A 15,953-nucleotide genomic window follows, 5' to 3' on the forward strand; every position below is an offset into this window, starting at 1 on the left:
AACCAAAAAAAAAGAAGACAAGTTAGGGAAGGGGAAATTTTAAAAATTATTAGTTTGTGCGTGTATGCATGTGTACGTGTGTGTACGTGTGTGTGTGTGTGTGTGTGTGTGTGTGTGTGTGTGTGTGTGTGTGTATGTGTATACACGTGTACACATGCCATGACACAAATATGGCCAGAGGACAACTTTATGGAATCTTTCTCTCCTTCTGCCTTTACCTGTGTTCTGTGGATTAAATTCATGCCACCAGACTTGTGCAGAAAGTGCTTTTATCTGCTGAGCCATCTCACTGGCCCTGATTTTTGTATTATTAAAGGGAAAATGTATTTATTGGTAATGAAATACTGTCTTTGCATATGCTGTTACCACTGTTGACATACATAGATTTTTCCATGGAAGCTTGGCCTGTGAGAGAACTTGTGAATACAGTGGAGCTCTGCATTTTGCTGAGGGATGCCTATTCCCTGTTTCTGTTTGGAATGCAGCTGAATCTCTAGTCACCCTGGTAGCACAGAGTGGTGTAAGACTCTTTCCCTAGTGACATATGGAAGGCAAAGCTTTGTAACTTCTTTCATGGCAGTGTCTGCGTATCTTTACTAATGTGACCCTGAGAATATTATTAGAAATGAAAAGTGAAGTGTAAAGTCTTGAAACGGCTTGTTTGTATAATTGCACAACTAAGTTAATCACTCTTAACAAGTCTCAACAATGACTACATTCTCCTAGGAAGGTGTTAACTTGTTATGGGGTAGAAAGCACCCTTTGATACAGCATTTTCAGCCTGGAAAAACGGCTTTAATTTCAGAGTTCACTGAAACAAATGGAGACTTGTTGGGAATATTAACACTACCTTTTGCTTGTTTGTTTAGCTTAACAGGATCTATGTTTATTAGGTGATGTTTGCTAGGAAGTTCTGAGGTGTATACCATTTCTGTTGACCATGTTATCCAGGTTCAGACAGTGCCAGTTGTGTGAGTTTCATACCTTAGCCCTTCACATCTCCATTTGTAGGAAGCACTCTGTCAAAGCTGGCTTGGAGTTGTGAAGGCAGTGACATGAGAGGTCTGAACACTGTTTCAGGGTTGTACTCTTAAAGGACAAAAGCTCAGCACTGTGGCCTCGTTACCCTATGCAGCCAAGACTCATTTTGTTAGGAGTTAGTGTCACATTTTTCTCTTAATCTCCTAATATGTTCTAATTGAAGAAAAGCAGATCTTAATTGGAAGCTGATGATCCAGCAGAATGATCAATAGCATGATGCTTTGGGTGGGGTGGGGAGGGCAAACAACCAGTAAGCCATCCTGCAGCCTGAATATTGTCAAAGCTTTTGTCTGTCTTGTGACTTCAAGCTGAGTGTACTTAATCATTCTGAGAATATGGCCCTGAGCACTGAGCGAGGCTCTTCCTTGTGAATCACTGAGAATTGCGTTCACTGGAGAGGTAGTGAATAGAAATGTTCTCTTGGCTTTTTCTCAGCCCTCATTCTCCCAGAAGCAAGAACTGGGAAGGCTTCCTTTCTTTCAAACACATTTTAGCTGTTTGTGTCTGTCACTTTCCTTTGTATAAGAGCTGTGGCTGTTGTCAGCATGTGTGACTTATTGATACCTTTGACTCCAAAGGAAAACATCTGTAAAGAGTAATCGGTGAAAGTAGTGAGTTTTCTGTAAAATCACCTCCTGCCAGAGAAAGAGAGGCTGGAAACTGCTTGTCAGGTTGGAAGAAAACTCATTCAGGAGATATTTATTGTGCCAGGTGTCAGAAAAGGGTTATGGGAAAACACAGTTGGTGCCCTCACGGAGCTGCCAGTCTGTTGGGAAGACAGATGCTTAATTGAAACACAGCAGTGGTTATGAGCCTTGGATGCACTTTGGAATAAACTGAATAGTTAAAAAGAATTCAGCTGCTTGGGGATTTTATTTGGTCTAAGGCAGGGTTCTGAACTTGTGGGTTGCAATCCCTTTGTGGGTGACTGACCCTTTCACAGGAGTCTCAGATCTCCTACATATCAGATATTTACATTATGTTTCATAACAGTAACAAAATTATAGTTATGAAGTAGCAATGAAAATAATTTCATGGTTGTGGGGTCACCACAACATGAGGAAATGTAGGAAGGTTGAGAACCATGGGTCTAAGGTATATGGCATGGGCATCAGGATTCTTAAAAGGTAACCATAATTGTACCCAGGTTGAATTCAAATAGCCTGAAACACAGCACAGAGGAGGAACATTTCAACCTGGCAGTAAACTTCAAGGTATAAAGAGTGTCCTAGTTAGGGCGTCTGTTGCCGTGTTGAAACACCATGACCAAATCAACTTGGAGATGAAAGATTTTATTTGGCTTATGTTTCTACATCACTGTTCATCACTGAAGAAAGTCAGGAGAGGAACTCAAATAGGGCAGGTACTTGAAGGCAGGAGCCAATGCAGAGGCCATGGAGGGCAGCTGCTTACTGGCTTGCTCTCTAAGACTTGCTAAGACTGCTTTCTTATAGAACCCAGGACCACATGTCCAGAGGTGTCTCCACCCACAATGGGTGCATCCAACACCCCCCCCCCCCCATTACCAATTAAGAAAATGCCCTACAGGCTTGCCTACAGCCTGATCTTATGAAGACATCATCTCAGTTGAGGTTCTCTCCACTCTAGTGATTCTAGCTGTGCCAAGTTGACATAAAACTAGCCAGCATAGGGAGATGTGAGCTGAGTCTTGGTATATGAAACTTATTAAAAGGCTGAGAAGATAAGTCCTTGCAAAAGGGAAGAGTAGCTGAGTAACCTAGAACAGGAAAGTGCCTGGTGGTAGTTCCTCCTTCTTCTTCTGCTTCCTTGCCTTGTCTTTAGCCTGTGTCATTTGTGGGCCCCATTGGTCCTCATCTCCAACCCAGGGCTAATATTACCTACAGGGGTTAGGTTGAAAATTACATGAGGTCCTGCAAAAACACTGTTGAGGATCACAAAGTCCAAGAAATAATTAGTAAATGATGGTGGTTGTATAGTAATGATACTGTTACTAGAATTGGAACATGGTTTGATTAGAGACAGGGTTCTTTATGGCTGAATCTTATGGTACAAGACCATGGGAGATTCTAGTGAGTGGCAAAGAATATGCTTGGCATGTATGCAGAGTTCCAGATGAGGGCATGTATATGAGTAAAAGGCAATTAGTAATGGGGCATCATGGCAGAACCAGGGCATTTCCATGGTAATATGCTAAGATGTATCACAAAGGGCTCTGGGAAAACTTGGGTCCATATTGGAAAATTGGCTCTGAACATGGTATTCTCAGCATCATTACGTGTTCTAAATTAGCAGTGAGTGTTAATAGGACAGAAATAGGATTTTCAGCTTCTTTAGCCAAGTAGTTAAAAATACTGAGTGTCTTGAAGAGTGTTGGAGGAATAAGTGGTCTCAAGGTGCTCTCAGAGATCCTGTGTAAGTTGCTACCGCCTTTATTGTTTACAGGCTTAATGAGAATATTAAGAAAAGAATGCTTGGCAATTTGCATTTAGAGGAGGCACTTTCTAATTTATTTTTTGATTTGCAGAGAAATAAAAAAAAATGCCTCCATCTGCATTGGCTTCACTGGCCCTTAAAATAACTTATGTATATTTGTTATGTTATATAACTTGTCACAACATTAGTCACCATTTCTTCCATAAGGCAACATGTAAACCATCATGGATAAGCATGACTAGAGCTTATAATTATAGACCAGTTTGTTCTTAGCATTTTAGTCAGCTTCTGCTTTTCTTCTTTCTCCTTTTCTTTCTTTTTTTTTTTTTTTTTTTGAGAGACAGACAGACAGACACACACACGGGGAGAGAGAGAGAGAGAGAGAGAGAGAGAGAGAGAGAGAGAGAGAGAGAGAGAGGCAGGCAGACAATTAGGCAGGCAGATAGACAGTTATAATCTTCAGCTCCATGCAATAGAACTCTGCCTACTGTCTGAACTGAGTGAGAATCTTCGGGGCTTATTACTCATTAGAGTGATGCAGATAGTGAGAGTAGAGAGGTAGGAATACTTGTTTCTACAAATGGCCTTTTTCTTTGAAACATGTCTTTCATTACAGGAATACCATTGAAAGATACTGAGATGTATACTGTTCACTTTATGTACATTTTAGTGTATACACTAAATTATTGGGAGAATTTCATTTAACTAGATAAGTGGTTCCAAAATGTGGTCACAAGTCGAGTAGAACCACTGTGAGCTGGTTATTTGTTAGGAAGAGAAATCTGGAATTCTACCTCAGAGACTCTGGGGGGGACAGAAATCTGACTTTTAATTAGTCCTCAATTAATTGTAATCCGTACTAAAGGTTGAAACATGTGAAACTGGATTATCATACCTGTCATTTATTGTACTCTTTTAGACTCCTGGAAAACTAGTCTCCACTTCCTTTGTCCCTTACTAATATTTACTTGGTTATGTATATGAGAAACGCTACCTGACATGAGAGACAAAAATCCCTATTCTTCAACAGCTTATGTATGGAAGAGAAAAGATAACCATAACTAGTATTGGGACTGGTATAATGTGGAGAAATAAATTAGGTGCTGGAAAGTGTTATGGAGTTGATCTTTCTGAGGCCAAGTATAATCAGAGTTTTGGGTGACAGGAAAAAACACTATGTGAAATTCTGTGTGAAGAGTCCTAACATAGGGGTGAGCTCATGTGTCTGAGCGGCAGAAAGAAGGTCAGTGTACCTGGGTCTAGTGAGCCAGGAGAGAGATCTGAAGTGAAATTGGACAGGTAGGTAGAGGCCAGGTCATGTAGGCTTTTGCGCAACCCCCCCCCCCCTTCTTTTTAACTCCATTAAAAAAATTATGGCATGATACATATAACAAAGCTTCCATTTTAACCATTTTAAAGTGCTCAGATTAATGGCATTAGATACATCTGTATTGTTCTGCACCCATCTAGCACTAGAACTTGAAGTTGGACTTTGAATTTGTGGGATGTTTTGGAGAAGTTTTGCATGGAGGGCTGACACAGCTGAATTTTACAATAAATGGACTCTTGCATGCAAAATTGAGGTATAAGCACACGGAGGAAAGAGTGGAGCAGGGAGACATCAGGAGAGTAATGCATTAACTGAGGGTACCAAGAAGTACACAACTCTGGATTTTTATTTAATTTTATTTAATTTTGTGTGTGCTGGGAGCAAAACACTTGGGCATGGTACCTCTGAGTTAAATGTTAAATTCCCATCTCCTCTTTGCTTTGGATACATTCTGATAGTGGAATCAACAGAGCTTGCTGACTGGTTGGTAGTGACAAATAAAGAGGTCAGAAACAGTAAGTTTTGTTGGTTTGAGTAACTGTTAGCATTCAGGAGGTACAAGTTTGGGAAATAAAAACATATGTTAAATTAAAATGTGTTTGAGATGCCTAAGCATAAGTGTTGAGTAGGCTTAAAAATCTGGAATCAGGGAAGAAGTCAGGTTGAAGATAGACTGTAGGGGCTTGCCAGCATTTACTCAGTAATTAAAACCACGAGACTGAATGAGATCATCTAGGTAAAGAGTGTAGACAGCAGAGTCTTGACCAGTTCAGGAGCAGGAGCTCTTCCGTGAGGGTTTAGCAAAGAAGCACCAGTAAGGAAAGCAGAGAGCCAGAAGAGTGAGCTCCTGGGAGGGAAAGGAAGAATGCGTTTGAAGGGGCAGGGCAAACTGATCAGCGCTTCCAAAAGCTGCTATGAGGATAAAATAAAGCAGTCACTGAGAACTGTGTACTTGGAGGTCATTGGTGACAATGGCAAGTTGTTCAGGATGCCTGCTTGAAGTAGGCTGCAGGAAGAAAGAAGGACCAGAAGCAACAAGAATAGCCAGTTGGGTCATTCTTTTCCTTAGATGGGCCTTTACAAATGCTCTGTGACACAGATTACAGCATGGGTGTATAATTGTTTTAGAATTTGAATGTAGTACTTTGACATGCTCATGTTCATCATTTCAGTTTTAAGAACATGTAAAAAAAAAGTGGAAGAAGTGGAAATTGAGTAAAATAATGTGTGGGAGCTCTGATGAAGAGCCTCCACAGGGGTCCAGGGTTGTGTAGAACACATTTTACTTTCTTTTTTTGAGTCAGATTCTCTGTGTAGCCCTGGAACTGTAACTCTCCATGTAGGCTGCCCTAGAACTCATTTTGTAGACCAAGCTGGAGTGAACTCACAGATATCCGCCTGATTAAAGAGGTGTGCTACTGCTCCCAGTTATGTGTCGAACACATTTTGAAATCTGTTTTAATCCATAGAAATAACATTCTGAGATGAAATCTAGACATTTGCAAAAGAAAGGTGTTTTTGGATTTTTGGAGGAAATCTTCCTAATGCTTTTTACACTATACCATCTATTATTTGTGAAATAGAAGTTCTCTTTTTGTCAGATGATCTACCTCTAGGTCTCTGACTGGAAGGGATATTTCCACGTGGTATTTCCCACACATTTGGTGTCAACTTTGAAGGTCATGTTCTACCCTCTTGGTGGGAAAAAGAATGCAAGCTTTTTAAATTTTTTTTTTTATTTTAAGCCCTTAAAACTTAAGTTTGCTTTTTTTTTTTAAAAAAAAGTAAGATGCTCTGATTTAGTGTCTTCTTTTTCAGTAACTATATTTAACTAAGTACATTTAAATACCTTGAATTTTAGAATAGTCAGCTCTCTACTTAAGGCACTTATTTAAAGCTAAAGCCTATGTTTCTCTACAGCAAAAAAACTGATCTTTTACAAATCAGAAATATAACATTTTCTTTCTACTGCTAAGGAATTAGAGCAAGCATTACCTTATTTTCCCAACTCTTAAGATGCTTGTATTTATAGGATGAATGTTATTTTATGTGTTACTAAGAAAAAAGTTGCTGCCATTTACAATCTCAGAATGCAGTGAGCTGAAGATGTGTTAAGTATGGAGATCAAAGGTCATCATCTAGTTAGTGAAATGTGGAATTAGAGAAAGGATGACATGAATTCTGGGGTTGCCTGTGTTTCCTATCAGCTAAGGGAAACAGTCAAGTTCTTCAGACTGTCTTTCCTCAGGTCCCTCACTTGCTCAGTTAGAGTAACACTCCCATACCTTACAGTGCCGCAGTAAGGATCACAAGATATAAATGACATTTGAAGATATAGATTTTCCTGGAAACATTCGAAGTATTTTTTTGATTTAAATTTAGACCCTTAGATATTATTTAACAGCCCAGTTGTCAGGTTTAAAATATAACTTAGTTAGATATTTGAAAGTATAATATTATTTGCTAAATAATTTTTTTTTAATTCTTTTTGGATGCAGGGTCTCTGTAGCCCTGGCTGGCCTAGAACTTGGTATGTAGATCAGGTTGGCCTCAAACTCACAGAGCTCCACCTGCCTCTGCCTTCCAAATACTGGATTAAAGGCGTGCACCACTGTGTCTGGCTTGCTAAATGATTTTTATCCAGTCTTAAAGTAGTTACCTTTTCATTATAGCAGGAAGAGATAATATAATCACATGTTTTTTTTTTTTTTTTTTTTTTTTTTTTTTTTTTTTTTTTTTTTTTTTGGTTTTTCGAGACAGGGTTTCTCTGTGTAGCTTTGCGCCTTTCCTGGGACTCACTTGGTAGCCCAGGCTGGCCTCGAAATCACAGAGATCCGCCTGGCTCTGCCTCCCGAGTGCTGGGATTAAAGGCGTGCGCCACCACCGCCCGGCCAATCACATGTTTTTATAACTCAGAAGTAACAACTATAAACATTCTGTTAGTACTGTGATCTTTCATGAATTTATTATGAATGCTCATGACATTAAAAAGGTAAAGGAATATAATAGTGAACATTCATACATATGGTATTGCCAGTGTAGGCACACTGTCTTAAATTTAGATTACCTTCCCATGTTCACAGTATTCTAGTGAGGTGATTGTTTCTCTTGTCTGCTATTCAAAAGCTGTAAGGAGTCATTTTTGTCATATGTGTGTTTTATCTAACAATGGAGCAGAGTGTGCTACTTTATGCTGTTGGTGCTTTGAGCTGAAATTCCCTCAAAAATATGCAGCTTTGGAGATGCAGCTGTGGAAGTCAGAAACATGATACATGACAGTTCATAGTCGTGGTTAACTTACTATATCTAGACATTGTGTCCAGATCACTTTTGTGTATTTTTTTTTAAGTTGCACATCTTGGGGATTGCTGTTTTTATCTTGTATGCTTTGAAGGTTATGGCTCAGGATTTAAATAGCCTGCCCAAACTTTCACAGCTAGTTAGTTGTGGAGCTACTGACTTTAAATGAGATCTACTATACACTGCATCCCATGCTTTTGCATAATGTTGCCTCAATCCTCATCAGTAATTATGTTTTTTTTTTTTTTTTTTTTTTTTTTGTAGGCAGAACCCAGAGACTACATTTGAAGTGTATGTGGAAGTGGCCTATCCTAGGACAGGTGGCACTCTTTCAGGTACCCACTTATCTATCTTAGATAATGATGTTTCTTTATTGTATGGAATATCTGTACACAGAAGAAAATAGATAAATAATGTGATGTCTTCAAGTTCTTTTAAGTGCCTTTCCTCATTTTTTTTTTATGCCCAAATCATCCTAGAAAGATTGGAGAATAAAAATATAGTGAATACTTTGATTGGAATCCACTGCCTTAGCAGGCTTGAAATAGGGCTTTATTTATTTTTATCATTGGGTGTTGGTCTGTATATCATAGATTCCTGGAAGTCAACTATTTAGGCCTTGCTAACAGGCAAGGCTTGGAAATAGACTCTAGGACTCAAATTAATAGAAAGAGAATTCTTTGCCACTAAACTGCTTGAAATAGACTGAATTTTTAGCAAAACTATTGCTAAAAGAAGGTTGGAGACTAATTAAAGGAAACTCCTCCTTTTTCCTTATCTTTTAGTTTGATTTCATAAATATCCTGAACAGTGAGATCTTAGATGAGGTTAGGACGTCTTGTACAAGCTGTGTATATCTCTTCTTCTAATTTTTTTTTTTTTTGGAGACAGGGTTTCTTTGTGTAGTTCTGGAATTTGCTCTGTAGACCAGGCTGGCCTCGAACTCACAGAGATCCGCCTGCCTCTGCCTCCCGAGTGCTGGGATTAAAGTCCTGTGCCACCGACTGGCTTATGTAGAACACTTCTTGACCTAAAATCCTTTTTGCTTAATGAGAAAATAACCTTGTACCCTTTTTCTTGGTGCCTTTTGCCAAATGTTAGCTCTTGGTCCTCACACCTAAACATTTGCATATATTATTTGGTGTTTAGAGGGAATGAATTTACTTGAATTAGAAACTTGAAGTAGTAAGTTATGCCCTTAACTGGCTTTATGCCTTTGGTACTGGGTTTTTTTTTTTGTTTGTTTTTTTTGAGACAGGGTTTCTCTGTGTAGTTTTGGTGCCTGTCCTGGATCTCACTCTGTAGACCAGGCTGGCCTCGAACTCACAGAGATCCTCCTGGCTCTGCCTCCTGAGTGCTGGGGTACTGTTTTCTATTGCTTTATTTTTATTCTAATATTATAATTATATGCAGGGTGACTTTTGATCAAATGTCCTTTATTCTGTTATGCATATGATATCAGCTGAGCATCTATATTGTCAACATTTACTATGAAATCTTTAAAGACAGTTGAATGGCATCCCTATAATACCAATGAGAAACTAGGATCTTAGCTGTAAAGTAGCTCACCAAGGCCATGTAGCTACTGTGTGTGATAGCTGGGATTCTTGTTTCAATTCTACTTTATACTGCTAAGTTGCCTTCTTAAGGGCAGTACTTGTGTTGCATGCATCTCTCCATGTTGCCTTCAGGGCTTTGCACAACATCACTAGTATTTGTTAAAATAAGATTCCCCCCATGTGAAGTATATTTTAAATTTATAGTTGTTCTGGAAGTAGAAAGTTAAGGTCCATGTTAAGCCATGTCTTATTGTGCAGGGAGAGTACTGGACTTCGGAGCAAGTAATCAGATGTGCATGCAGCCACTTCTCCATGGGTGGACCTCATTCCATACCTATTTGATGACAGCTGTGATCTGATAGATACATTCAAGGATGAACATTTTATTATTTCTGTAGTTACCTAATTTCCCCTCTGTACTGTTCTGGGATTTTCCCCAAAGTTAAAATTTATTTTTTGAAAGATGAACAAAAAAATGAAAGCTATAAAGTGAGATGGCAGAATAAGCAGTGGAGCCTTTATCCTGCTTGCTATTCTAGCTGTCTGGGGTACAGAGCCTCTCAGGGTTACAAAAGAGACCTGTAGACCACATATCAAAATATTCCAGCATTTAAAGGTTATATAGCTGGGCATGGTGGGGTGTGTGCTTGTAATCTCAGCACATGGAAGGTGAACCCATTATTTGAAACTATTTTGAAGTTACAAGAGCAGTTTGCTGCATGTGCCCTTTTTTTTTAGAGCCCATTAATTACCATCATGTTACATTTACTTTGTCACTACATATGCAATCTTTTTTTCAGATGTGGCCCTTTACTCCTAAATATTTCAAGGGTAGAAATTATAAGAATAAGGACATTTTCTTTTATAATCCTAGTCCAGTTGTTGAAATAACACTGATGCAATGTCAGTTGTCATATTTAAATTGAATTAATTTTCTCAAGAATGTTTTGGTCCACAATCTAATACAGGGTCATAGAACTCAACAGTTTTTATGTCTGTTTAGTTTCTTTAATTCTAGAATAGTGTCATAGTTACATTCTTTCCTTCTAATGACATATGTTAAAAAATGTAGATATTTTCTTTCATCTCTGGATTTGTATCTGTTTGACTGTGTCTTCAAGGTTATATCCAGGATGTGTGTATGTGATTTGTGCCCTTAGTGTATCTTATCAGCAAGCATATGATAGCTACCCCATTATTTATATAAAAATGCATAAAACTTACAAGTGTGGGTTAACAAATAATATAACACAAATGACTACATGACTGTTATTCAGATTAAGAATGTTGTGTGGTTTTATGCCAATTCTAGTCCAGGCAACAGAGATCTCTGGCCTCGTCCTAAGCTATGTCTTAGGAGTTCCACATTGGCCCTCCTTTCACAATGCCTCTTTTCATAGGGCACAAAGTTGGCTGGGCCTATAAAGCATGATACTTGATGCTTGAACCCTTTCACCTTAGAATGTTTTGTGAGAACCCAAGATCTTAGAATTGCTTACCCAAATGGCCCAGGGTAATGGCTTACCAAATGGAGCTTGTTTCCAGGGCCTGTTTTGTAGGTTTTGTCTTCCTGAGGGTGGACTATGCTGCTAGTGTGTTCACCCCAAGGCCTTAGGGTGAGGGTGCTCCTACATGGGGAGTGGGGTATGGGACAGTTAACAGGTACAGCTGGACTTGGGGTGAGGTAACGTCATGTTTATAGGAAAGGGCTCTTGCCTTGTGGGATGTGGAAGGAGCAGTTGGCAGTCAGTGTTTCCTCTCCCACTACTTTTCTGCATCAAGCTCTAAGCAGTCCAAAAATGCACACTGTGAGTCTGCTTTTCCAGTTAGTTTTAAAGGTGTATTTATCATGGTAGACAGTAAAGGGTATCTAATAGTTATAAGCTTGATTTAGAACTTTTTGCTTTGTTTTAAAATGGGTTTTTTGTATCCTAGGCTGGCCTCAAATTCACTGTGTAGCTGAAGATGACTTTGAATTCATGATTGTCCTGCACCTACCTCCCAAGTGCTAGGATTACTGACATGCACTAGCACACCCAGCTATCTGACTTTAAGACCTAAATTTTTAGATATATGGTCTGTAGATCTCCTTTGTACCTTTGCTTTGCTAGGCTTGTAAATGTTAGAGATGGCCTTGTTCATGCCCCAGAACCCCCTCCCTCCCTTTGTTTAGAGGTGACTACTATCCTTTTATGATAGTCATTCCTTTGTGTTCATTGCTTTATTACATGTGTATGACTCCCTGAAAAAATAATTTAATTGTACCCATTTCTCAATTTTATAGAAGGAGAATTATTCTTTGTGTAGTTTTGGTATGTTTTGGCTCAGTTATGTTTATAAGGACCCTTCTTGTTGTATGTCACTGAAGTCACTTGTTTTCATCACTGTTGTATTCATAGAATTGTACCACAGCTTTGTTGTTGTGGTTGTTATTACTGGTGCTGGGGATCAAATCTAGGGCACAACAAGCATTCCACTACTGAGCTCTTACACCCAGCCTTGTCCATTCTGTTACTCACAGTAAAGGTGCAGTGTTGAAGTCACATGCCAATTGTAGCTATTGCAAGTGCTGCTGTGATTTTTCTTAGACATGCATTCTGGTGGGTGTAGAAGTATGTTGCCATTGATTGTATTATGTATCTGATTCCTTTGTCATACCAAACTTTGTGAAAACAAGTCATGTTGTTCTGTATTCTCACCTGCAGTATTTGGTGATCCCACTGCTGTACAATTTTATCAGTACTTGGCATAGTTAGATTTCATTTTCATCAACTCAACAGTTGTTTTTATTTGCATTTTTTTCTGGTGACCAGTTAGATTGACACCTTACTGATGTGGTGTCTTGAATACTTTCTCTCTCTCATATATGTATATACACACACACACACACATATATGTGTCTATATATATATATATATATAGACACACACACACAAATATATATATATATATATATATATATATATATATATATATATATATATATATATATAATGTGTGGTACCTATTCATTTCCTTTGCTCATTTAAAAATATTTTTATTTTTGTGTGTGTGTACATGTGAATTCGTGGATGTGTGGACTCATATACTCACCTGTGTGAGGAAGCCACAGGAGGACATTGGATGTCCTGCTGGGTCTTTCACTGACCCTGGAATATGCCATTTTGGCTAGGCTGGCTGACTAGCATCTTGCTCATTTTTAAGTAACCATTCATTGTTGGCTCATGAAGTATGCATTATGGATACTATCTGGTTGTATGTGTTGCATATATCTTCTATTTTATGATTTGTCTTTTCACTCTGTGGAATCTTTGATCCGAACTTCTTGGTCTAAATATAGTATAAAATCAACATTTTTCCAATCTTACCCATACAGTTATTTCTTTTAATAGATTTTGATTTTGACTTTTATATTTAAGTATTTACCAAAGACAAGATTTTTTTTTAAACTAGTTAATATCTGGAAAAGTTAAATTCTAAATTGATTTCTCATCCATGGTTTGTACAAATTGGGAAGACAAAGAAAGCTAAATTGCTAAGCTACACTTTACCTCTACTTAAAACAGTTTATAAAGTAATGAGGGCTTTCAAATCCTCATTTAAAATCAGCTAATAACAGGAAAATGAGAATGTCTTCAGAGAAATATCCTCATCTTTAAAGACAGGTCTTTTTCCCATTGACTTATCTTATGTGTGTGCACATCAGTGAAAACCTTTAATTGTCTCTTAGATGTGCTGTGCTCTGAGAATGGAAAGAGCTTGTAGTTTGTCAGTATAGAAACTATGTATAAACTTGATGTATAGAAACTACATCAAGAATCTTAACACTGCAGGGATACTGAGCTTGAGCTGGAAAAGGACACGTGCTCTTTGGTAATTTGTCAGATTTCCTTTTGCTATTCCTAGTGAGTGAACTGTAGCTGAATATTTGGCTTCAGGCACCTTTTTCTTCTACAACCTTCTTGTTGAGTAGTACTTGGTGTATTTTCCTTTTTTTCTGTTACTATTTTAGGCATTAATTTGGCTGTTTTAGATTGTAAAGAATCTACCTTTGTTCCTCAGATCTGCATCCCTGTGTTTCCGGGCAAACTTAGATATAAACCTTACATTGCACAGTGCTAGTGTCTGGGCCTAATCTTCTCTTTGAAGTTTGTTTGCACCCCTCTGGAGGGATTAAATCCCTGCTGTGAGAAGGTGGGCTAAAAAGCACTGAGACTACTTTATGGTTCTTTAATTGAAGGGTTTAATGTACATTTTGTTTTATAAATGTCTGTGAGAATTCCATTCTTAAAATTTTTGCTTCCATCCTGATAGATTCTTGTAAGTTAAAAATGTATATAGTAAAATTTTTCTCAAGGCATTTAATATTTATTGGCAGATTATTCTGGTATGTGTGTTTTGGCTATTCTTTAAAATTTTAGCAACCTTGTTTAGAGGATTAGCTCTTGAGCATGTATAAAAGTTTTTAAATTTTGAGGTTAGAAAGAAATGACCATTTAATAACTGTCATTAATATTTTGATTTACTTATTTTCTTGTAATCTTTGTGTGTGTGTGTAGATAAACTTCTATATATGTATTTTCCTTGCTCCCTCAATTAAGGCTTTCTTTTTTGTTCTTTGTTTTTGTTTTTTGTTTTTTGAGACAGGATTTTTCTGTGTAGCTTTGGAGCCTTTCTTGGAACTTGCTCTGTAGACCAGGCTGGCCTCCAGAGATTTACCTGCCTCTGCCTCCCAAGTTCTGGGATTAAAGGTGTGCACCCCCACCACCCAGCAATTAAGGCTTTCTTAAAAAATATGAACATAGTTTTATGAAAGCACTTTGTTATAAACTATTGTACCAAATGTTATGTTTGTTTACTTACATTGACTCTTTTGATGCTTGTCATTTAGGGATCAGATTTTGACCTTCTAAGACAGAAACTGAAATCCAGTCATGATAATCCATGCTGATAATTACAAGAGCTGGAATTATTGGCATGTATTATGCAGGAAGATGAGGAGTTCAAGGTCATTCCTTGGCTATATAGTGACACCAGTCTGGGTTTCCTTAGATCCTGCCTCAAAAACAAAACTAAAACCTCTAAACAAATAAATAAAATACAGAAAATTGGCTGGTTTTCAGTAGATTTTTGGTATATATTTTGTTTTGTTATTATATATGTGTGTGTATATGTGTATATATATTTTTTTTTTGTTTGGTTGTTTGGTTTTTTTGTTTTGTTTTTTTTGAGACAGGATTTCTCTGTGTAGTTTTGGTTCCTGTCCTGGATCTCGATCTGTAGACCAGTCTGCCCTCGAACTCACAGAGATCCTCCCGCCTCTGCCTCCTGAGTGCTGGGATTAAAGGCGTGAGCCACCACCGCCCAGCCTTGTTATTATATTTTTAATACTTTCTAATTGGCCTTCCATAAGGCTCCCAAGATAGGCATCCCACACAGCAGAAGCACCTAACAGTGAAGTCAGCCTGTGTGACCAATGATCTCAGAAGAAGGTTCTCTTGCAAGAAGTGATCAGCCTATGAGGTCTCATGATCAGATGGCACTGGGTATGCAGAAACTGTGGAATACATTTCCAACATAAGTATCTCTTTACAGCTGGCCTTTCTGAGCCTGCTGTAGGCACTCTGCCTGGGCAGATGCTTAGTGTTGTGAGAGTGGCAGCATCAGGTTTTTCAGGGCTGCCCAGCAGATCAACTTCCTTCTGTGTGCACTTCCCCCTGCAGCATTTGTAATGCATTAGCTCAATGGCCAGTTTTTAAAGATAAGGGTGTCAAAGTTGAGAAGCTGTTGGGATTTTGTGAAAGCAGTGTTAGTCACAATGCTTTGGAAGCTGACTTGTTCAGTTACCCAAGTGTTAGGCAGCAATCCTAAGAAAAAACTCTTTGCTAAAAGTTGTTCTTAAATAAACGTCCACACTTTTGTCTGAGCAACATTGTGAAGAACACTGAGACTTTGCCAACTTAATATTTTGAGAGCCAGGTCTGTGATTTGGAACTTAGGGTTTCATTGCACTATGATTATGGTCTAGGAGCTTCCTCTGAATCTGTTTTAGTAATAGATGCTCCATTTTATTAGAGATTAAAAAAGAAGGTTGGGAGGCTAGAGTGATGGCTCTTTTGCTGTGATAAAACACCATGACAAAAGCAACTTGGGTAAGAAAGGGTTTATTTCAGTTTTCAGTTCCCTATCATAGTCCATCACTGAGGAAAGTCAGGGCAGGAGCTCGAAATAGGGTAGGAACCTGGAGGCAAGAGCTGATTTAGAGTCCATGGAGAGTGCTGCTTACTTACTGGTTTGCTTAGCCTGCT

The 15,953-nt window shown here is 38.4% G+C and overlaps 1 protein-coding gene across 10 annotated transcripts in view; it reads left to right on the forward strand.

The window, feature by feature from the left end:
* Dennd1a (DENN domain containing 1A) overlaps positions 1–15,953 on the forward strand; it is a 503,183-nt gene that overhangs the window by 43,045 nt on the left and 444,185 nt on the right. For 8 of the 10 annotated variants that reach the window (XM_052724298.1, XM_052724294.1, XM_052724299.1 and 5 more), the window contains exon 2: positions 8,351–8,421. The exons of the other annotated variants lie outside the window; for them this stretch is intronic. In XM_052724298.1, the coding sequence (XP_052580258.1) occupies positions 8,351–8,421 (71 nt within the window). The remainder of the gene's footprint in view (positions 1–8,350; positions 8,422–15,953) is intronic. 10 annotated transcript variants of the gene reach the window in all.

This window comes from Peromyscus californicus, unplaced genomic scaffold, assembly GCF_007827085.1.
Source record: "Peromyscus californicus insignis strain IS unplaced genomic scaffold, ASM782708v3 Scaffold_7__1_contigs__length_154581171, whole genome shotgun sequence".
Lineage (NCBI taxonomy): Eukaryota > Metazoa > Chordata > Mammalia > Rodentia > Cricetidae > Peromyscus > Peromyscus californicus.